This window comes from Canis aureus, chromosome 32 (assembly GCF_053574225.1).
Source record: "Canis aureus isolate CA01 chromosome 32, VMU_Caureus_v.1.0, whole genome shotgun sequence".
In the NCBI taxonomy this organism is placed as follows: domain Eukaryota; kingdom Metazoa; phylum Chordata; class Mammalia; order Carnivora; family Canidae; genus Canis; species Canis aureus.
The window spans coordinates 5,520,573-5,544,018 of NC_135642.1; the positions used below are offsets into that span (position 1 = coordinate 5,520,573).

At 37.2% G+C, this 23,446-nt stretch overlaps 1 protein-coding gene and 1 long non-coding RNA gene across 5 annotated transcripts in view; one reads left to right on the forward strand and one right to left on the reverse strand.

Moving 5' to 3' along the window:
* Window positions 1-23,446, forward strand: part of SLC12A6 (solute carrier family 12 member 6) — an 88,390-nt gene that overhangs the window by 33,802 nt on the left and 31,142 nt on the right. For 3 of the 4 annotated variants that reach the window (XM_077880436.1, XM_077880435.1, XM_077880438.1), the window contains one exon: window positions 8,563-8,607. The exons of the other annotated variant lie outside the window; for it this stretch is intronic. In XM_077880436.1, the coding sequence (XP_077736562.1) occupies window positions 8,563-8,607 (45 nt within the window). The remainder of the gene's footprint in view (window positions 1-8,562; window positions 8,608-23,446) is intronic. 4 annotated transcript variants of the gene reach the window in all.
* The window catches only part of LOC144302933 (uncharacterized), a 56,101-nt gene that overhangs the window by 11,034 nt on the left and 21,621 nt on the right, over window positions 1-23,446 (reverse strand). The window lies entirely within an intron of this gene.

Genomic DNA, 23,446 nt, shown 5'->3' on the forward strand with positions numbered 1-23,446 from the left:
AAATTAAGACTAAGAAATATTGAAGCATTTTTGCAGAGTTACATGAATAGCATATATAGAGCTAGGATCTCACCTGAACTTAATCTGCTTTGAGATCTTGTGTTCTTTTTTCTTGGTGCCTCAAATTTACTCCAGGACAGCTGCACAGCTGTCACAGTGCCTCCTCTCAGTCTCCCACAACTCGGGAAACGGCATCTCTGTATGTCCAGTTGCTCTTGGAAAAAACTTTGATTCGTTTTCTTCCTACCCTACCCCACCGTCTCCAGTCAAGGTTAGTATGCTAACCTGGTGAATCCTTCCTTTAAAGCATACCGAGCCTCTGACCACTTACCAAGCTCTGGTACTTCTGATATGATCCAAACTACCCTTACCTTTTCTTGGACCATTGTAAAAGCCTTCTATATGCCCCTCTTGCTTGCTTGCTTGCTTGCTTCCTTCCTTCCTTCCTTCCTTCCTTCCTATCTATTCTTTAGACAGCAGCCAGAGTGATCATATTAAAGCATAAATCAAAACCTTCCGATGACTTTCTAGCTCACTCAAAGTAAAACCCAAAGTCCTTACTGTGCCCTACAAGGCCCCACATGATCTGTGTTGTCTTTCCCTCACACATATCCATCTCTTATCCCATGTTCTGTCACTTTTACCCAGTTCCCTTTAGTAACAGGCCTCCTTGCTGTTCATTGAACATGCCAACATGCACCTGTTTCAGGGTCTTTACACTAACCATTCCCTCTGTTTAGAATGTTCTTCCTACAGATATTTGTATGACCAGATACCTCACTTCAAGTTTCTGGTTAAATATCACATTGAGAGACTTTTTTTTAGATTCAGTATCTAAACTAGCACACAAACCATTCCCCCACAAATCTTCTGCATTCTCTTACTCTGCTTTTTGGTTGGTTTTAGAATTCATCACCTTTTTTTTTTTTTTTTTAAAGATTTAATTTATTCATTAGAGACACACAGAGAGGCAGAGACACAGGCAGAGGGAGAAGCAGGCCCCCTGCAGGGCACCTGATGCAGGGCTCTATCCCAGGACCCAGGATCACGACCTGCGCCAAAGGCAGATGCTCAACCACTGAGCCACCCAGATGCCCAGAACTCATCACTCTTGACATACATGTTGCTCTTTGATCATGTGAGCTCTTGGATGGCAAGGATTTTGCTACATTTGTAGTAATTAGAATAGTGTTTTGCTTGTAGACGGTGCTCAAAAAATTTTGTTGGGTATATGAATGAAAGAACTAAAAATTTAGAGTAACATGGACATTACCTATGAAGACTAGCTCAAGAGTACTCCTTCTGGAAGATATTATCACACTCTCCACCATGGATTTCACCAGTCTTTACCATGGCCATTACCATGTCTTCCTAAGATTCCTGGAGTAGACTCCTAATTGCTTTCCTCATTTCTGCTCTTGCTCCCTCCACAGTCCATTCTTCACCCTGCAGCCTGCATCTTTTAAAAAGCTAATGAGACCTCTCTTGCTATTTAAAACCTTCCAATTGTTTCACCTCACTTTTAGAATAAAATTTATACTCTTTACCATGGTTTACAATACTACAGCATGCATCTGCTACCTAGTTTGAGGACTTTTTAAAGCCACTTTCTTACTCATTGTGCTTAATTTTGGTTTATGATAAATGCTAGAAAATAATCTTATTTTCTTTTATTCTTTATTTCTCTTATGAGAGCAGGAATTTGTCTTATTATTTTTTGCTCTATCCCTAATGCCTGGGACTTCTTAATCATTCACTAATTGAATTGGTGAATGAAGATATGTAGTAATCATCTGGATCCTTCATAAAACAGCAGAATCTCAGGCTTTGCCCATGAGATCAAGTCATTATGGTCATGTGATCCAGGCATTTGTTGTATAACAAATAACTCGAGATGATTCTTTTGACTGGGCAAATTTGGAGAATACTGGTTTAATGGTGATACTAAGTGAAATGAGTGAGTAAATGGGAATGATGATTCAGGAAGTTATCTTTTAACCTTAGTATATTGAAATGAATGAGTTGAACACTTCTCAGAGTATATATAATAGATTACTAATTATATAGGATGTTTGGTGATAAGTGAGTTATCTCTTCTGAGATATATTTAAGAATGATAAATATTCTTCTTTTGGAGATTAGTTAGGTAATTATTAGCATATTGAAGGGTCTGAGAAATTAAACATTATAGGAATTTGACTGCTACATATATTTGCCAAGTTTATTTGCCACCCCTAGCCCAAATCATTTTCTCAGCAAATCTCTCTTAATAAACTAAGAAATATGCATGGTATAGGAAGTACAGTCCTTGGTTCATTGCTGCAATAGCTCATTCTCCATTGTTAGCTGTCTGCACAAATCACTTGCATGACTGATGGTTTGGATTAGACTATGTCCTAGCAGAAATCATGTTTTTTGACAGATGTATATTCTAAATATTTTAAAAATTATGTTCTTATTATAATAAAAATTCAGGTAAGGATCTTTTGACTCTCCTTTGTTGGGTAGGCTAGAAACATGAAGAACTAATAGTGATTTATTAACTTCTCTATGTGTTGCTTTACATTTACATCTCATAGCTAAATTATTTTGCCTACAATTGCCTTATGTTTTTCACCCAGTTATTTATTTAAATCCAATTAATCACATGTAAATTTTCTAGGTCTTTCTGGTCTTATTGTAATAAGTTCAAAATGTATATAAAGAAGATAGGCTTTTTCAGATTTTACTTTATTACAGTGTAATGAACAAGGTAATTTACCTTGTCTTCCTTGTTGGGTTTCTCAGCACAATAAGTACCCCTTCAGAGAGACAGAATCTAATTAATGTAAATGTTAGAGTAATTGTCTTTGAGTAATTTTTAATACATTTTGCCTAATTCTGAGTCAAAATGGTTTCTTATAATACTACTACTTTGGTTTTTTAAAAGTTGGAGTGCAGGGGTGGGGCAAAAAAAAAAAAAAGTTGGAGTGCAGAAAATTAGGAATGTGTTAAGACTGGTGATTTTAGGTATTTTGTATCCTGAAATAGGTTTTCGAGGTATGTCTAGATAATATAGACAGTAGCATAATGAGCTGATTGTCCTCATGTATATGCATTTGGTCACACCTACTTCTTTTTCTAGATAATCAGGCCTAACAATTTCCACTTTTGATTGTGCTGTTTAATGACATGGCTGATACCGACTTTAGACTAAAACCTATGCTGAGTTTTGGACACAAGGTACAAGCTAGCCTTTATTTGTTTCCAGTTCTCTACCCAGAAAGGTAGATGAAGTGATTAGCAAAGCAAATTCAGTAAAAGGCTATTGCTATGAGCAAACTAAGGGAGATAATAAAGCTCTTCAGAAAAACTATTTACAGGGTCAGGTTTGCAAGTGAGTATATCCCACAATCATTTTTCTCTCTATCCTCCAAGGCACATGGCAAGAAACTAAATAAAATCTCCATTCTACCATTTACCCAAGATAAAGTGCACATTTGTAAAGCTGTATCATTATTGTTACAAGGAAATACTTTCAGGTCATTTTTCTGATTGTATTTACATGTGCAAAGGTACATGTTTCTGTTGGAACTACCATTTTGACTGGTAAAGAATCACAGGCTTTTAAGTATCACCTCGTATAACCTTCTGAATTATAACATACCATGCATAGCTTAGTTTATGAAGGCCATCAAAGGTAAAAAATAGTTACATTATTGGCAAGTTGTTTTTATTACAGGAAGTAATTTGGTTAAAATAAATGTCATTTTGAGTAATGTTTAGAACAACTCCCAGTCTTCAGCAAACTTGGGTGTGTCCTCACCGGTGACTTAAGCAGGAAAAATGTTAAATGGGAGAGTTGAGACAAGACAATAGAAAGATGCCAGACATATCTCAGAGCAGTGTTAGCATTTGGATTAGGTCATTTGGATTGCATACCCAGAAACACCCCTCAATTTAAAGTAGCTTACCAATTGTGATTTTTATAGGCAAGGCTAATTTCATTCTAGTGGGTTCATGAACCTGTTTACTCCTAGATTTGCCCTTGTTTTGAGTTTTATGTGTATCAGTGAAGTATTTGCAGGTTCTTGGAGGTTAATCTTCAAATTACAAAATAAGTATCAAGTAAAAGTTGCCCTGCCTTCTTTCATTTATAAAACATGAAAAACAAAAATCTAAGTTGAACTTGTAGGGAACTACACGAAAGACTTCTTTCTACTCATCTCTGATAGGAGGGTGTTCAAAGAGTCCTGGCTTGACTAGAAAGTGCACTTATGGCATGTGCACAGCTTAGAAGGCAAGGAAGTATATATAGTATAGAAGGAGGTAATTTGTAAGAAAAAAATCATTGGTATTTTCCCATCTAAAATCATACCTATTCTGCCTGAATTATCTGAGATGTTTTTCTGTTTTTATTCATAGATTCTCCAGCAATTCTAAATAACTTGTTTTAGACTATTCTTAATTTTAGGACAAAAAAGTTAGAGTATCCAGAAACATGAAGATAGGTCCTCAAAAGATTCAGACTATCTCTCTAGGCTTTCTCTTTGACAATGGTTTGCCATGTCTTTGGTCACATATTAACAGCATTCATCTTCTCAACCATAAATATTTTTAAAAGACTTTTTATGTATTCATTAGAGAGAGAGCCAGTGAGAGCACAAGCAGGTGGGGAGGGGCAGAAGGAGAAGGGGAAGCAGACTCCCCGCCAAACAGGGAGCCTGATGTGGTTTGCTCCATCCCAGGACCCTGGGACCATGACCTGAGCTGACGGCAGACACCTAACTGACTGAGCCACGCAGGTGCCCCTATTATAAATATTAAGAGGTTCTCAACTTTGTCGCATACCAACATACATACATAAAAGGCATTCCCATTAATGACAGTATCTGGGAATCAGAATCTGGAGAAGGGTTATTGGTATAGTTTTAGGGAAAAAAAAAAACAGATGGTGCTGATAATTCTTCCAACTTTTCCTTTGGAGTCACTAGAGTAGAGCTAGATGATGACCATAGTTCTTCTGGTTCTAAAAATCTGATTCTTTCTCTACTCCTTCTTCCATGCTGCCTAGACACCTGCTTTTCTATGATGATAGGGCCCAGTTTATCCTGTGTGTGTGTGTGTGTGTGTGTGTGTGTGTATGTATAAGAGAGATATGAATCTAATAGACTAATATATTATAGAACTGTTATTCCTACTTGTTGTTATGCACAAACCCATGCTGTTTATTTCTATAGGAAATAAGATGAGTTTAAATTTAAAAACCAGAATCTATTTGGTGGTATGTTGAGAAAAATATCTGAAACTATAAAAACTTAGAATATTGGGATCCCTGGGTGGCGCAGCGGTTTAGCGCCTGCCTTTGGCCCAGGGCTCGATCCTGGAGACTCTGGATCGAATCCCACGTCGGGCTCCCGGTGCATGGAGCCTGCTTCTCCCTCTGCCTATGTCTCTGCCTCTCTCTCTCTCTCTTTCTCACTATCATAAATAAAATAAATAAATAAATAAATAAATAAATAAATAAATAAATACTTAGAATATCTTATTTATTTATTTATTTATTTAATTTATTGATAGAGACACAGAGAGAGAGATTGAGAGAGAGGCAGAGACACAGGCAGAGGGAGAAGCAGGCACCATGTGGAGAGCCTGACATGGGACTCCATCCAGGGTTTCCAGGATCATGCCCTGGGCTACAGGCGGCGCTAAACCCCTGAGCCACCAGGGCTGCCCTAGAATATATTTTTAAAAACCAAATTAGGGATTCCTAATCTAAAATCTAAAAAAAAAATCTTAAAACGTTCACATAGCATTTAAAACTTTAGTTGTATCAACCAGGTTTCTACCTTATTTCCTCCTTAATTTGACTATGTAAAGTATACTATAGTATGTACTGTGTACATCAGAAACCAGAATTTGTTTAGTATTCTGATTGTTTCTTTCTGTGTGGGGTGCTTAAAGTGTTAGATTTAATTAGATTATATATGAAAGCATTTATTATAAACACTATCAAAAATATTACTTGAATTTTGTTTAAAACTGTAATTCTAAATCTTTTTTGTATCTGAGACTTCTTTAGCAGTCTCAAGTCTACAAATTCCTTTTCAGAAATGTTTTTAAATGTGTAAAGTATTGCACATGCATATAAATACATATACATATATAGGATTAAAAAGAACCCTCTTATATTAAAATACAGTTATCAAAATATTAAGTTTGTGATCTAATAATATAAGTGGGTTTTTTTTTTATCAATGCATTGAAGAAGACCTAGCAGCCTTTTAATAACTACCATAATTTCAAAGTAGCATTGTACCTAAAAGCCATTATGAGTTATGTAGAACAATTGTAATGTGATATGAAAAATCAGATGTTTAATGTTGACAAAGCATAGGTACTTTTAGGTAGTTTGTTGGTGACATCATACTTGGAGAAAATACTAAACTCCAATTATAGGTTAGTGAAAATAAAGATGTAACCTTTTACCCATTTGTTCATAGACTCCCCTGGTCTATAATTATTTTTGTTCCTCAGAGACATTTAGGGAAGCCAGAAGTAATCCTCAGTATCTCAAGAGACTTAATCTTTGAGAAAACTGGAGCTCAAAGTCTTTTCCATATTTAGCCCTTAATGCTTTTCAAGCCTTTAAAATAAGCAAGTGCTTAGTTGTTAAATGATGATTGTCAATATCTCTTGCATTAGCAGCAAAGGATACAGTTAACAAAACTCAAAGACAACCTACAGAATGGGAGAAGATATATGCAAATGACGTATCAGATAAAGGGCTAGTTTCCAAGATCTATAAAGAACCTATTAAACTCAACAGCAAAGAAACAAACAATCCAATCATGAAATGGGCAAAAGACATGAAGAGAAATCTCACAGAGGAAGACATAGACATGGCCAACATGCACATGAGAAAATGCTCTGCATCACTTGCCGTCAGGGAAATACAAATCAAAACCACAATGAGATACCACCTCACACCAGTGAGAATGGGGAAACTTAACAAGGCAGGAAACCACAAATGTTGGAGAGGATGCGGAGAAAGGGGAACCCTCTTACACTGTTGGTGGGAATGTGAACTGGTGCAGCCACTCTGGAAAACTGTGTGGAGGTTCCTCAAAGAGTTAAAAATAGACCTGCCCTATGACCCAGCAATTGCACTACTGGGGATTTTCCCCAAAGATACAGATGCAATGAAACGCCGGGACACCTGCACCCTGATGTTTCTGGCAGCAATGTCCACAATAGCCAAACTGTGGAAGGAGCCTCGGTGTGCATCGAAAGATGATGGATAAAGAAGATGTGGTCTATGTATACAATGGAATATTACTCAGCCATTAGAAACGACAAATACCCACCATTTGCTTCAACGTGGATGGAACTGGAGGGTATTACGCTGAGTGAAATAAGTCAATTGGAGAAGGACAAACATTATATGTTCTCATTCATTTGGGGAATATAAATAATAGTGAAAGGGAATAGAAGGGAAGGGAGAAGAAATGGGTAAGAGATATCAGAAAGGGAGACAGAACATAAAGACTCCTAACTCTGGAAAACGAACTAGGGGTGGTGGAAGGGGAGGAGGACGGGGGTGGGGGTGAAGGGGTGACGGGCACTGAGGGGGGCACTTGACGGGATGAGCACTGGGTGTTATTCTGTATGTTGGCAAATTGAACAATAAAAAATAAGTTTATTATAAAAAAAAATCTCTTGCTTTAGGAACTTGGCTTATTGCCACTAATTTTATTATAGATTAGAAGAACTAGATATTTCTAGAAGTCAGTTTAGTCGTTTCATCATGAAGTCAAATCAGAATATTACTGCTAGTAGTAATGAGTGTTATACTTATGTCTTGACTTTGAGCTATATGACCATATGTTCCTTTGTCATTAAAGAGAAAATGTAAAAAAAAAAAAAAAAAAAAAAAAAAGTAAAAAAATAAGAAAGAGAAAATGTAACCCATGTGGTAAGCCCCAAATCGTACTACTTTATGGAACTACTACTGCTTGGTCAAATTTGTGGTTATCTTTTGAATATACTTTTTTCTCAATATTTATTTTAAATGGAATTATACAATATTTGTCCTTCTGCTTCTGGCTTCTTGCCCTTAGCATATTTTCAAGGATTTTCAAGGTTCATCCATGTTGTAGTGTTTATCTGGACTTTGTTTTCTTTTTTATGGCTGAATAATATCCCATTTTATATGTATGCCACATTATTGTTTATCCATATATCTGTTGAAGGACACGTGGGTTGTTTCCACCTTTTGGTTATTGTGAGTAATGCTGCTATATATATTGTCAAGTCCCTGTTTTCAGTTCTTTTGAGTATATGCCTAAGAGTGGAATTAGTGGGTCACATGATAATTTTGTTGCTTAACTTTTCAAAAAAGTTGTGATTATTTTTTATAATAGTTTCTTTTCATTCTTTTATTAATGTTTTTTTGAGCATTAAAAAAGCTTTTGCTTTGGCTTTTCTGCTTATTTCCTTGGTTGACTTTTGTTGCTGATTTTTAAGAAATTATTTGTTTTGGTCATTCATTTTTTCTTTTCTTTTCAATTGTTTGTTTTTCAGACCCGAGTCAGAACTCCATCACAGGGGAACACAGCCAACTGTTAGGTATAGTATTACTGTGGGGATTGACCTTCTCTAAAATCACCCTTTTCTTGCCTGTACTAACAGAGGTTACTCTTATTTTCTATCCCCTCCTCTTCTACTTTTCACTCCTCAACCTTTTTCCTGCTGTATCTATTCCCAACTTGGTAAGTTTCAGGAAACTACTTCTACAATTGACTAAAACCTAATGTAGTTACATTTGAAAGTCAATTACATTATCTATGTTTTAAAAAGAAAAGTCTGTAAGAATTAGAGCTTCTTTTTTCCAAGATAATTTTATCAAAAAGATACTATAATACTCTATCATATCTTAGAATTTGCTGTTACTTTGCCCTTTTTATTATTTTTCGTGGTCTTTTATCACCCTCTTTTTTGATTACTGAAAGTACTTCATAAACAGCTTGAACTTAATAAGCAAGATGTAGAGGATGTTTCAGTTCTTTATCTGTTAAATAAGTTATATAAATAAATTTATTTCTTCTAGGGATCATATATTTAAATTTCAGTAAGCTTGTTATTTAACAGGAACTTCACATCTCAGAACTGATAAAAATTTAAAATACAGAAATAATACATACTCTGATGAGGAATTCAGATAATACAAAATGTATATGTGAAAAAAAGTAAGATAAAACCCTTTAAAGTATCTCTTCTCCCCACCACCCCACCTCTATCCCCCAAGATATTTATTATTGACACTTTCTTGGGAATTCTTTTAGGACTTTTTAATTACACATTTTCTTACAATATATGACCATCTTCTTTCCTGTTTCTATCCATGGAGTTATACTCTACAGACTGTAAATTATTTTGTTTCACTTAACATTTTGTCTTGGATGTATCATTTCAGTATATAAAGATTTGCCTTATTCCTTGTTTGTTATAGAATAATATTCCATGTTCTAATTTTATACAGCCAGTTTCCTATTCTTGACCACTTATTTCCAGATGTTTTACCATTAAAAATTGTTACAGTGAACATCTTGTACATATATTCTTGCATTCTCATTGCCAGTATATTTGAAGGAAAAATTCCTAACAGTAGAACTCCTTGGTCAAAGGGAATACATACCTTAAAGAAGATACATCTCTATCATAAGCAGCAAATATCAATCTTAAAACTTTTTCTTTACTGGGGATCCCTGGGTGGCTCAGTGGTTTGGCGCCTGCCTTTGGCCCAGGGCGTGATCCTGGAGTCCCGGGATCGAGTACTGCATCGGGCTCCTGGCATGGAGCCTGCTTCTTCCTCCTCCTGTGTCTCTGCCTCTCTCTCTCTCTCTCTCTCTCTCTCTCTCTGTCTATCATGAATAAATAAATAAATACATCTTTAAAAAAAAAACTTTTTCTTTTCTTAACAGATGAAGATGGCATCTCTAGTTTTTATTTGTACTTCTTTAATCATAAGTGAGGTTAAATGCTTTTAAATATATTAACAGCCATTTTGTGTGTGTATGTGTGTGTGTGTCTTTTGATTTGAGGCTTATTTTTTGTTGAGTTTTTTGTTTTTGCTTTGTTTTCATTGAAGTATAATTAATGTACAGTGTTATATTAGTTTCAGGTGTACGCTATATTGATTGGACAATTTTATACATTGCTCAGTACTCACCACGATAAATATAGTCACCATCTGTCACCATATAGCATTATTACAGTATTACTGACTATAATTCCCTATGCTGTACTTTTCATTTCCATGACTTATTTTATAACTGGAAGTTACTTTTTTCTATTAAAAAATTTATTTGAATATAGTTCATATGCAATGTTACATTAGTTTCAAGTGTACAACATAGTGTTCAACTTCTTTATAAATTATGCTGTTAATCCCCTGTATTTTACCCACCCTATGCACCCACCTCCTCTCTGCAAACCTCCAGTTTGTTCTTTGTACTTAAGGGTTGTTTTTCTTTACTTTTTTTTTTTCTTTTTTTGTGGGAGGTGGGCAGAGGGAGGGAGATAATCCTAAACAGGCTCCATACTGGGACATAGGGTTCAATCTCACAACCTTGAGGTCATGACTTGAGCCGAAATCAAGAGTTGGACACTTAACCAACTGAGCCACCCAGCTGCCTATGTTTTCTTCTTATATACAACATGTAAGTGAAATCATGTGGTATTTGTCTTTCTTTGCCAGACTTCACTTAGCCTAGCGTCCTCTAGGTCCACTCATGTTGTTCCACATGGCAAGATCTCATTTTTTTTATGACTGAATATTTCACTGTGCATATAATACCACATCTTTAGGGGCATCTGGGTGGCTTAGTGGTTGAGCATCTGGGATCAAGTCCCACATTGAGCTCCCTGCAAGGAGCCTGCTTCTCCCTCTGCCTGTGTCTCTGCCTCTCTCTGTGTGTCTCTCATGAATAAATAAATAAAATCTTTAAAAAAGAGGGTAGGGGGATAAAAATAGTATACATCCCAAAGTAAAGCTTTATCTATTCATTCAATGATGGACACTTGGGTTGCTTCTGTAGTTGGCTATTGCAAATACTGTCGCAATAAACATAGAGGTACATATGTCTTTTCAAACTTAATTTTCTTTGGGTAAATACCTAGTAATAGAATTGTTTGATCATATGGCAATTCTATTTTTAATTTTTTGAGGAACCTCCACACTTTTTCACAGTGGTTGGTCCAATTTACATTTACACCAGGGGTGCATGATGGTTGATTTGAGACTATTTTGATTTGTACATTGCTGAACTTTTAGCTGTTTGAATGTGTGCAGAGCAGCTGTATAAAGTGTAAGCTATTAAGTCCAAAGTAAGGAAAGTACTTGTTTGCTTATTACAGGTTCAGGGTCTTAGTTAAAGAAACTGGGATACTCCTTTTCTGCTCTTTCTATGATAAGGACATAAGTTTCTGATCTTAATTCTCATTTCTTTGAGAAAGTTTATGTGCTGGAATAGTAGCTGACACCCTAAGCCTCAATAAATATTTGTTAGTTAAATGGTTTGACATAAACATATAACTAGAAGTCTGCTCTCAAGAGTCATGGCCTTGTGATATTGGGGTTGGCACTGTTCTCTTTGTGAATATTCCATTGTGCATATAATACCACAGATAAAAATTGTGAATATTTAGACTTTTATATTGGATAGCTTATTTCGACTGTTCAAAATTATTATTCTCTATATAAAAATTTCACATTTGGACCAGGAATGACTAAGGTTTCATTGAAAGATTTAGGCAGACCACAGAAAGTACATTTCACCCGTAAACTATTAAATTGCATCCGTCTCTGGTACGCCAACAAGTAGAGGAATTTGAGAGTGGTTTATCATCTGGCCAGGAACATGTGTGTCATGGAGGTAGGAAAGGACTTAGCTAATGAAATGGATGATCAGGGGAGTTGGTACCATTCCAGTGTAAGCTGGGTTTTGTTTCCAATGAAGTACTTGTAGTAAAAGATAGTAAATGAATTGTGGGCAAAAAGAAATGGTATGCGATTGTGAAGAAGACTTCTCTTAGTATTCGCTAACAACCCTAATATTTGCAGAGAGACTACTCTAGACATGAATCTCATTTGGCAACCTACATTTGCATTCAATTTTGAACAAACCTGGGAATTTATCCAGAGTTGTCTGGCTAGATTCTCGGGTAAGTTCATCTTGCTACCCTGGGTGCTCCCTCTGAGGTTCGTTAGATAAGATGAAATTCTCCTTTTTTTCTAATGCTCTTAATAACTACCATCTTCTGTGCCGCATCCTGAGTTTCTTTCTTTTCTTTCCTTTTTCTTTTTCTTTTTTTTCTTTTTCTTTTTCTTTTTCAAGTAAACTCTACACCCAGCATGGGCTTGAACTCCCAACCTGAGAGTTGCATGCTCTACTGATTGAGCTGGCCAGGCACCCTTCTGAGTATCTTTGTTTAAGCTACAGTCTCAAAATCCATAAAAGGCTGGCTTATTTTAAGAAGAAGAAGAAGAAGAAGGAAGAAAGAAGAAGAAAGAAGAAGGAGGAAGAAGAAGAAGAAGAAGAGAGGGGGAGGGGGAGAGGGAGGGGGAGAAGGAGGAGAGGAAGGAGGAGGAAGGAGAAGGGGAGGAGGAGGAGGAAGAGGAGGAAAGAAGGAAGAAAGGAGGAGAGGTTTGCACAAGGCAGAAAGATGATTTTTTGGATTATATTTTCCAGCCATCTTATAGTTCCTTAATTCCAGTTGCATTCGCAACTTGAATTAAAATCTTGCCAGCTGTCTATAAAAATCTTGCTTAGGAGCAAGTTGCTGGCTCAGTCAGTGGAGCATGTGACTCTTGATCTAGGGTTGCAGTTTTTTTTTTTTTTAATTTTTTTTTTTAATTTATGATAGTCACACAGAGAGAGAGAGAGAGAGAGAGAGAGGCAGAGACATAGGCAGAGGGAGAAGCAGGCTCCATGTACCGGGAGCCCGACGTGGGATTCGATCCCGGGTCTCCAGGATCGCGCCCTGGGCCAAAGGCAGGCGCCAAACCGCTGCGCCACCCAGGGATCCCATAGGGTTGCAGTTTGACCCCCACCTTAGATATAGAGGTTACTTAAAAATAAAATCTTAAGGGCACCTGCGTGGCTTAGTGGTTTAGTGTCTGCCTTTGGCTCAGGTTGTGACCCCGGGGTCCTGGGATCAAGTACCGCATCCGGCTCCCCGCAAGGAACCTCCTTCTCCCTATGCCTGTGTCTCTGCCTCTCTCTCTGTGTCTCTCATGAATAAATGAATAAAATCTTTAAAATAAAATAAAATCTTAAAAAAAGAAAATCTTGCCTAGCATAATTTGGCGTGGTAGGTTAAAAACTGCTTCAATTGTCTTGCCTGCTGAATAGAATTTATAATAGCATCTTTCAGACTTCTAAATGTTCTTCCTGTTAGTAGGGCACAGTTACTTTAATGTATCTATTGTTCCCACTGACTCATCAGATCTCTCATAAATCTCAGGGTCAGGCTGAGAAGCTGTATGGAGGAATGAATATATTTATGATTTATGAACTTTGTGTGTGTATAATTTTTAATTTGAAACAGTTTAGTAAGCAAGTAAGCAAATGAGCTGCATTTGGGCCCTAGCATTTTTACAATAATTTTTACCAAACATTCAAGGAAAAATAATTCCTCTTCTACAGTTGCTCTCAAGGAATAGGAAAACAAACACTCCCGACTCAGTTTGAGGATTGCATAATTCTCATACCAAAACTTAGCAATGATAATATGAGACAAGTATAGGCCAGTTTTATTTATGAATACAGATGTCCTAAACGAAATATTTGCAATCTGAATCAAGCAATGTATTTTTTTTTAATTACCCCTGTGACCAGTTTGGGTTTCTGCCAGAAATACATGGTTGATTTACCATTAAAAATCAATGTATATGATTCATTGTGTTAACAAAAGGAGATGAGGAGTACCTGGGTGGCTCAGTCAGTTAGGCGTCTGACTCTTGATTTTTGTTCGGGTCATGGTTTCAGGGTTGTAAGATCTTGCCCCAATCAGGCTTGCACTGGACAGATCCTGCTTTAGATTCTCTCTCCTCCCCTGCCCCCCCCACCCTGAAAAAAAAGGAGATTAAAGAATGAATCCTCTTAACTGATGCAGGAAAATAATTTCATTTGAAATATATCCAATATTTAAATTTATGAGGTCATATTGACACTTTAAAAAAGTAATTGATGGGACCCCTGCGTGGCTCAGTGTTTGAGCATCTGCCTTCAGCTCAGCATGTGATCCCAGGGTACTGGGATCGAGTCCCACAATGGGCTCCCTGCAGGGAGCTTGCTTCTCCCTCTGCCTGTGTCTCTGCCTCTCTCTCTCTCTCTCTCTCCTCTCTCTCATGAATAAATAAAAACCTTTTTTTAAAAATTAAAAATAAATAAAAATAAACTAATTGATCACCATTAGTGTATTTTAGTGAACTAACTCATTACTCTGAGAATTGCTTAATAGAAAGAATGAAGTATTTATCTTGCCTTTACTATACTAATGGGTAACCAAATAGTGTATTAGAGGGAATGTTTCTTTTTTTTAATAAATTAATTTTTTATTGGTGTTCAATTTACCAACATACAGAATAACACCCAGTGCTCATCCCGTCAAGTGCCCCATCACCCACTCACCCCCACCCCCTGTCCTCCTCCCCTTCCCCCACCCTTAGTTCATTTCCCAGAGTTAGGAGTCTTTATGTTCTGTCTCCCTTTCTGATATTTCTTACCCATTTCTTCTCCCTTCCTTTCTATTCCCTTTCACTATTATTTATAGAGGGAATGCTTCTTTATCAAAGTATTTCACCTAGTAAATTAAGGAAGAATAATAGAAGAGTATCACCACTTTGTAATCCCTCATAAATTACTGGATCCAGTCATTAATCACCAACAGTTGGTTAGTATCTCAAAAAGAAAGCAAATCAGATGACATATACCCCCTAACAGAAGATCAAAATACTACTGTGAAGTTTTCCTACCTCTCCCCTAAAAATCCTCAAGGTGGATCAGCCTCTGGACCTCATTAGCAATATATAGGAAATAAATAAAGCAGAACAACATTTAAGCAGCATCACATTGGATGTTGTCATCAATATCAGAAACTAGTGGCTCCTGGGGGGCTCAGTCAGTTAGGCGTCTGCTGTCAGCTCAGGTCATGATCCCAGGGTCCTAGGATGGAGCCCTGCATCATGCCCCTTGCTCAGTGGAGAGTCTGCTTCTCCCTCTCCCTCTGTCCCTACCTCTGCTTGTGTGCTCGCGCTCTCTCTGTTTCTCTCAAATAAGTAAATCTTAAAAACATCAGAAACTCTACTGAACATATGACATAGTTTCTTCAAATAAATTGTAAAGAAAAGAAGAGCTGTTGACTTAAGAGATATAGAAATCAACATAATGTATGCCTCTTATTGAATACTCAAATTGTAAAAATCAAAAACAATTTATAACATTTGAGACAGCCTTTCGTGTTCACACAGTCACATAGTTAAGACTCAAACCTGTGCTAAGGGAAATTAAGTAAATTTACTGCTCTTGTTCTGCCTGTCTCAGACCAGCAAAGACCATTTGACAGGATCAGGAGACTAAGGGAAGAATCAGATTTATTTATCTTAGCTCCAAATTGCAATATAAGTGGCAAATTACAGAAGCAGCAATATAGAGATAAGAGCACCACAACAATAAAGTTTTTTATAAAGAGCAAAACATTTGATAAACCATATTCCTGTTTACAAAAAAATATATATGCCATAAAAAATGGAAATCTGAAATCTGTAGTAGAATCAATGGCACTTATATCTGTTTTGAGTTGAGTAAGTTCCTAGTCATGTTAGCTTTATCTGGATAGTAAAATGAGGGGAATAAAACAACTTAATGATCTGATGGGCTATTTAATTCTTAGCATTACTGAAGCCAGTCTCAGTGGATGCCTCCAAAGGAATTCTCTTAGGATTCTGGATAATCCTAACACAGCCCTAGGATATGGATTTGGTTCTTAGTTCCTGCTGAGTAAAACTTACTTACTATTCAGAAACTCTAGAACTTCCATTCCATTTGAGATGTCCTGAGGTCACAGTAGTGACCTAGATTTATGAAAGGCTGCACTATTGATTGAGCAAGAATATTAGTAGAGGAGCAGAGGGAGAGAGGAAGGATCTTAAGCAGGCTCCATGCCCAGCACAGAGCCCAATGCGGGGCTCCATCTCATGACCTGAGGTCATGACCTAAGCTGAAATTAAGTGTCTAATTCTTAACCAATTTAAGTCACCCAGGTGCCCCTCCTTTTTTTTTTTTTTTTTTTTGTTTCATTTTTAAGAAAGAATGAAGGCTGTACTTTTATTTTTTTTTTTTAAGATTTTATTTATTCATGAGAGACACACAGAGGCAGAGACACAGGCAGAGGGAGAAGCAGGCTCCCTGCAGGGAGCCTGATGTGTGGGATTCAATCCTGGGACCCTGGGGTCACAACCTGAGCCGGAGGCAGGCGCTAAACCACTGAGCCACCCAGGTGCCCCCCCCCCCCTTTTAAAGGCTGTCCTTATGAAGCAGCATGATTTCTTGCCAAGAAACTGAGATCAAGAATTGATCCATGCCTTTCAATTAACCACTCCTGCTGAGAGCTTTTTCTTGCTGAGAGTTTTTTCTTGCCTAGAAAGCCTTGATCTTTGATGATTGACCAGGAGCTCTATGGGACCCTCACATTCCACTACCACACATAGACCTTGATAAGACTATCTTGGAGGCATCATTGGTCTCATGAATGTAGGCAAAGTCTCCAGGGATATTCTTCTACCCCCCAAAAAACCAAGCAAGAAAAGTTGGGCCAGAAACATCCAGGACTAAAGTGTCAGGAAGTTAAGATGGTTGCACTTGAAACTTGAGACTGCAGAGGCCCCACATGTAGAGGTGCCCTGGTCGCAGAAGGGGAACCAGAGCTGTTGGGACAAGGCTTGGACCAGCAGGCAGCAGCATGGGGCAGGATTGTTGTGAAGCCAGACTTTAATAGCAACAGTATTGTAAGGCTAGTGAAGCAGCAGAGTAGTATGTTGGATCTGGGACTCCTACTTCTATAACCCTCAAGAGGGATGAAATGGTCCTGAGTCTGAGATACAAGACTATTAAAAGTTTAAATCAATAAAGGGTGCAGTTAGGTAAACATACTAAGGAATGAAAGACTGTTTAGAGAGAACAAATAGAACTTGTAGAAGAGAAATAAAATAGTTGTTGATATAGAAACTAAAGGTAACAGATTAGAAACAGGTAAAAGGGGTTTATGAACAGAACAAAAGGAAAACCACATCTAGACACATCTTACTGAAGCTGCAGAACACCTAAGAAAAGATCTTTAAATCAGCCAGAGAGAAAGTACAGATCATCAAGGGAATAGCAGAACAACAGAATTCTCAGTAACAAAACAGATAACAAATGATGCCTTAAAGTGTTTACAAAGCACTTTCTAGAGTAGAGTTATGCTTATTAGCAAGAAATTCAGTAATAAGGACAAAATACAATTGTTGCTAAATAAAAGACAAGAAAATTTTTCACCTTGAGACTTGCTTTAAGCTAGTGGTTTATAACTGAGGACAATTTTGTCCCCCAGAGGATATTTGGAAATGTCTGAGGAGTTTATTTTGATTGTCGCTGCTGGAGATGCTACTGGCATCTAGTGACTCATGGCTAGGGATGCTCTTAAACAGCCTACAGTGCATTGGACATCTGCCACAGCAAATTATTATGTGCTGAGTTTGAGAAACACTCCTTTAAAAAGGAATTCTACAGAAGGTACCTCAAGTAAAAGCAAAATGATCGCAGAAGACTAGTACTCTGAAATGTAACAAAAATACTGAACAACTCAAATGGTAAACATGGACCTTCACTTCACCCAAATGGTAAACATGGACCTTCACTTCACCCAAGTCAGTGTTGTCTTTATGAAATAGTTTTAGTATCTTATTTGTGTAGTAAAATAAGCTACTAGAGGGGAGCCTGGATGGCTCAGTAGGTTAAGAATCTGCCTTCAGTGCAGGTCCTGATTCCGGGTCCTGAGATCAAGCCCCATATTGGGCTCTATGTTCAGTGGGGAGCCTGCTCCTCCCTCTGCCTCTGCTCCTCCCCGCTGCTTGTGCTCACGCTCTCTCCCTCTCTCTCTCACTCTCGCTCTCTCGTGTGCCTGCTCTCTGTCTCAAAATTTTTTTTTTTTTTAAAGCTATCATAGGGACACCTGGGTGGCTCAGCAGTTGAGCATCTGCCTTTGGCTCAGGGCGTGATCCTAGAATCCCAGGATCGAGTCCCTAATCAGGCTCCCTGCTTCTCCCTCCGACTAGGTCTCTGCCTCTCTCTGTGTCTCTCATGAATAAATAAATAAAATCTTTTAAAAATCTTAAAAAAGAAACTGCTAGAGATATTGGACAGAACAGTAGTACATGAATCAGAGGAAAGAGAACTGAAGTGTTCAAGTTTTTTATTGTTTGGGAGGATGACAGACTGTTGTTTAAACTCGCTTAACAGTTTAAGTAAAATATGTGGTAAAATTTCAAAGGTATTTACTGAAAGAATAGATATAGAATGTAGAAACTCCAAAAGGAGAGAACAAATGGAATAAGGGAAAAATAAGCCAAAAAACCCAGTAGCGAAAAGGAGAATGAATCATAAAAAATACCAAATAGAAATTTTAAAATGATAGAATCCAATAAAAACATATAAATTGCTAAAGTTGATGGACTAAACTTGACAGTTAAAAAGACAGATTGTCAGATTTTTTTAAAATACCATTATCTACTGTTTACAGGAGATCTACCCAAAACATAAGGACCCAGGAAAATGGACAGTGAAACAGTTGAACCAAAGGACAGTTGTATAGTTGTCATCTTTTCTACTTAGAGTTTATTCTGCTCTATCTTGCTAAGATAGGTACTTAGCTCAAATAATTTTTATTCTTTTTAGTCTGCTAATGTAAAATTTTAAGACGATAACTTTTCTTTGAAGTGCTACTTTGGTGGATCCTACAAGTTGCAGTAGGTAATGTCTTTATTGTCATTTAATTTTTAAAAGTATTTTAAACTTCAATTCTTGTGTTGTTCTACAGCATATTTAATTTCTAAACTTGGAAGGATTTAAAAATGTATCTTTTCATAATTCTAACAACTTTTGCTATAGATCAAAGTCACAGCCTATATTCCCTCTGTTTGAAATTTGTTGACTTTAAGATCTAGCACATGATAAATTTTATGAATTTTCCATGTATGTCTATTTTGTATATTGTCTAATTTTGTTTGCAGAACTTTATGTCCATTAGGTGAAGGTTATTCATTGTGTTATTCAGGTCTCTTCACCCTTATTTTGTTTGCTTCATCTATAATTATTGAGAAATATATGTTAAACATTTCCCTGTATGACCGTAGATTTATCATTTCTTACTATAGTTTTGTCCATTTTTGCCTCAGCTTTTGAGTCATGGATGGATGGGTAAGTGAATAAATGGATAAATGCATGTGGTAGGCAGCCTCTTAGATTGGTTCCAAGTGATCCTTTCTTCCTGGTATTCATGCTCTTGTGTAATCCTCTGCCCTTTGAGGGCTGGACTTAAGGACTCCTTCTAATTAACAGAAAATGGCAAAGCAATGTTACTTTCAAAATGAGATTACAAAAAGACCATGACATCTGTCTCGTACTCTCTCTCTGGTTCTCTTTGATGACTTGCTTTGAGGGAATCCAGCTGCCATGCTGTAAACTGTACTATGGAAAGGCCCGTGTAGCAGGGAACCAAGATGGGCCCCTGACCAACAACCTAAAAGACAGTGAATCTTGCCAACAACTATGTAAGTGAACTTGGAAGTAGATCTTCCCCAGGCCTTCAAATGAGACCACACAGTCTCGGCAGAGGTTTGATTGGAACTTCATAAGGACTGAAGCAGAGTGCTCAAAGTCATGCCTATATTGCTGGCCATACAAACTGTAAGATGAAAAGTGTGTTTAAGCTACTAAATGTGAGAGTAATTTACTATGCAGAAAGATAACTATAAACCATAGATATATGTTTAAAATACTTTCTTGAGAGGCCAGGGTGCTCAGCTGGTTAAGCATCTAACTCTTGATTTCAGCTCAGGTCATGATCTCAGGCTCGTGAGATGGAGCTCTGCTTAAGATTTCTCCCTCTTCCTTTCCCTCTGCCCCTCTCCCTACCTCATGCACTCACTCTTCTCTGTCTTTCTCTCTCTCTCTCAAAAAAAAATAGTAATAATAATTACAAAATAAAATACTTTCTTGGTAAATTCAACTTTGTTATGTGGTTACCCTTTCATCCATAATAAGGCTTTCCTTTTAAAGAAAAATTTATCTAGTGATAAAAAAAAAATTTATCTAGTGATAATAAAACCATATCAGATTTCTTTTGGTTAGTATTTGCCTGATCTCTTTCTTTTACTTTCAGCCTTTACATGTCATATATGTCTCTTAAAACAGTATATACCTGCATTGTTTTGTTTAATCCTATGTTTTAACAAATGAAGTTTATTTACATTATTATAATTATTGGTATTATTGATACAATCTAAAAATGCTGTCTATATCTTCCAAATAAAGAAAATAACATTAGCACATTCACATCCCTCTCTCTACAGCCCCAAACCCCATTATGTTGTTATTATCTAGTGTAGGTCAGTGGGACAAGGACCGCTCAGTAAATGGATTTGGAGAACTATTTGCTAATAACTACCTGATCTGGCTTCTTCTATCTTTCTAAATACTCTCTTCTTTCCTCTGTTTCAGCTGTGTTACTCACTCTGTTTTATGAATCTATTAAGATTGTTTCTGCTTTAGGATCTCTTAAAATTACTACTCTCTCAGCTTGAAATGCTGGCTTTTCCTGACCCTTCTATGCCAAGGGTATGCTACAGCCAGCTTACACTAACTCATGAGAGCCAAGTGTATGCATCTCTCCAAAACCATGTTAATGACTTCACATTAATAGTTTAAAATTGGTGTGTGTATTTACACCGTGGAAATTAGCTAACATCATAAGTCACGTGTGTGTGTGTATATTTAACTCTGTCTTCTGTGACTTCAGTCTACACACAGTCTACAAAGACTTTAACTGCTTTGTCTACTGCTATATCCCTGGGACCTAGAGTGCCCAGCACATCATAAGAACTTAATAAGTGCTTGGTGAATTAATTGAATAAATGAATTACTCAAAAGTGGTGATAAGGGCAGCCCCGGTGGCGCAGCGGTTTAGCGCCGCCTGCATCCTGGGGTGTGATCCTGGAGACCTGGGATCGAGTCCCATATCAGGCTTCCTGCATGGAGCCTGCTTCTCCCTCCGCCTGTGTCTCTCGCTCTCTCTGAATGAATGAATGAATAAATAAAATCTTTTAAAAAAAAAGTGGTGGTAATTTTAACCTATGTCATTCTCTTTAGAATTTTCTGGAATCATTAGAGGAAAATAATTACATTTTCCTTTTTTTAAAAATTGTGGAAATTTCCAAAGGTACAGAAAAGCAGAATAGCATAGTGAACCCCCATGAAACTATCACTCAGTTTATTTTTTTTAAAGATTTTATTTATTTATTCATGAGAGGCAGACATAGACAGAGGGAGAGGCAGGCTCCATGCAGGGAGCCTGACGTGGGACTTGATCCCAGGACCCCAGGATCACACCCTGGGCTGAAGGCAGATGCTCAACTGCTGAGCCACCCAGGCGTCCCTATCACTCAGTTTAAACAATGTTAAGAATCTGTTTTCAAGTTCCACCTGATTTTTTCCTGGAATATCTTAAAGAAAATTCTTGATATCACATGATTTTATGTACCTTTTTTTAAGAAAAAGTTTAAATTTCTCTGTTTCAGAATTGTCTTTTTATATTTGATTTGAGTCAGGATTCTAACAAGGTTCACACCTTACATTTGGTTGAGGCATCATTTCAAGTATTAATTTATGAAATCACCTTTTTTTAGTTTATGCCATTTACTTGTTGAGTGAGATTATTTGTCATGTAGAATTTCTCACATTTTGAATTTGATTATTGCAGCATCATTGTGGTGATGTTTAACATCTTCCTCCTCTGTGTTTTGGGAAATGGTAGGTAGATTTAGAGGCTTGATTAGATTCAGCTTCCATTCTTTTAGTAGGAATACATCCCAGGTTGCACAGTGTATTTTTTTCATTGTATTAGAAGATTGTGTTGTCCACTTTTAGCGATGTTGAAATTGATCATTGAGTTCCCGATCACCCTGATCCATCCATTATAAAGTTATGTCTCAGCCTTTCATCTAATGGTTTTAGCAAATATTGACGCTGATTGCCTAGATCCATTATTTCATTAGGAATTGAAAATTGGTGATTTTTTTCCTAATTATATTATGCCATATGCATTAAAAATTTTCTGTTTAAATTCCAGTTAACATTACACTGTTACATTAGTTTCAGATGTACAGTGTAGTGATTCAACAATTCTATATATTACTCAGTGTTCATCATGACAGTGTACTCTTCATCCTCTTCACCTGTTTCACCCATTCCACGCCAACCACCTCCCCTCTGGTAACCATCAATTTGTTCTCTATAGTTAAGAGACATATAAATGGGGGCAACCGGGGTGGCTCAATGGGTGAGCATCTGCCTTTGGCTCATGGAGTGATCTCGGGGTCCTGGGATCGAGTCCCATATCAGGCTCCCCACAGGGAGCCTGCTTCTCCCTCTGCCTATGTGTCTCTCGTCAGTAAATAAAAGCTTAAAAAAAGAGAGAGATAAAAATGGCTAACGGACACATGAAAAGATTCTCAACATCATTCATCATCAGGGAAATACAAATCAAAACTACAGTGTGATATCACACCTGTCAGAATGTTTAAATTTAACAACACAGGAAACAATAAATGTTGGTGAGGATGCAGAGACAGGGGAATCCTCTTACATTGTTGGTGGGCATGCAAAGTGGTACATCCACTCTGGAAAACTGTGTGGAGGTTCCTCAAAAAGTTAAAAATAGAGCTACCCTATGACCCAGCAGTTGCAATACTAGGTATTTACTCAAAGGATGCAAAAATACTGATGTGAAGGAGCACTTGCACCTGAATGTTTATAGCAGCATAGTCAACATAGCCAAATTATATAGGAAGAGCCCAAATGTCCACTGACTGATGATACACACAATTAAATATTACTCAACATATAAAAGAATGACACTTCACTATTTGCTATGATGTGGCTAGAGCTCAAATGTATTATGCTAAGCAAAATAAGCCAGTCAAAGACAAATGCCATATGATTTCATTCACATGTGGAATTTAAGAAGCAAAAGCAGATGAATATAGGGGAAAGAAAGAAGAAGCAAACCATAAAATAGATTTTGAACTATAGAGAACAAAACTGAGGGTTGATGGAGGGAGGTGGGTGGAGGATGGGGTACACCAGTG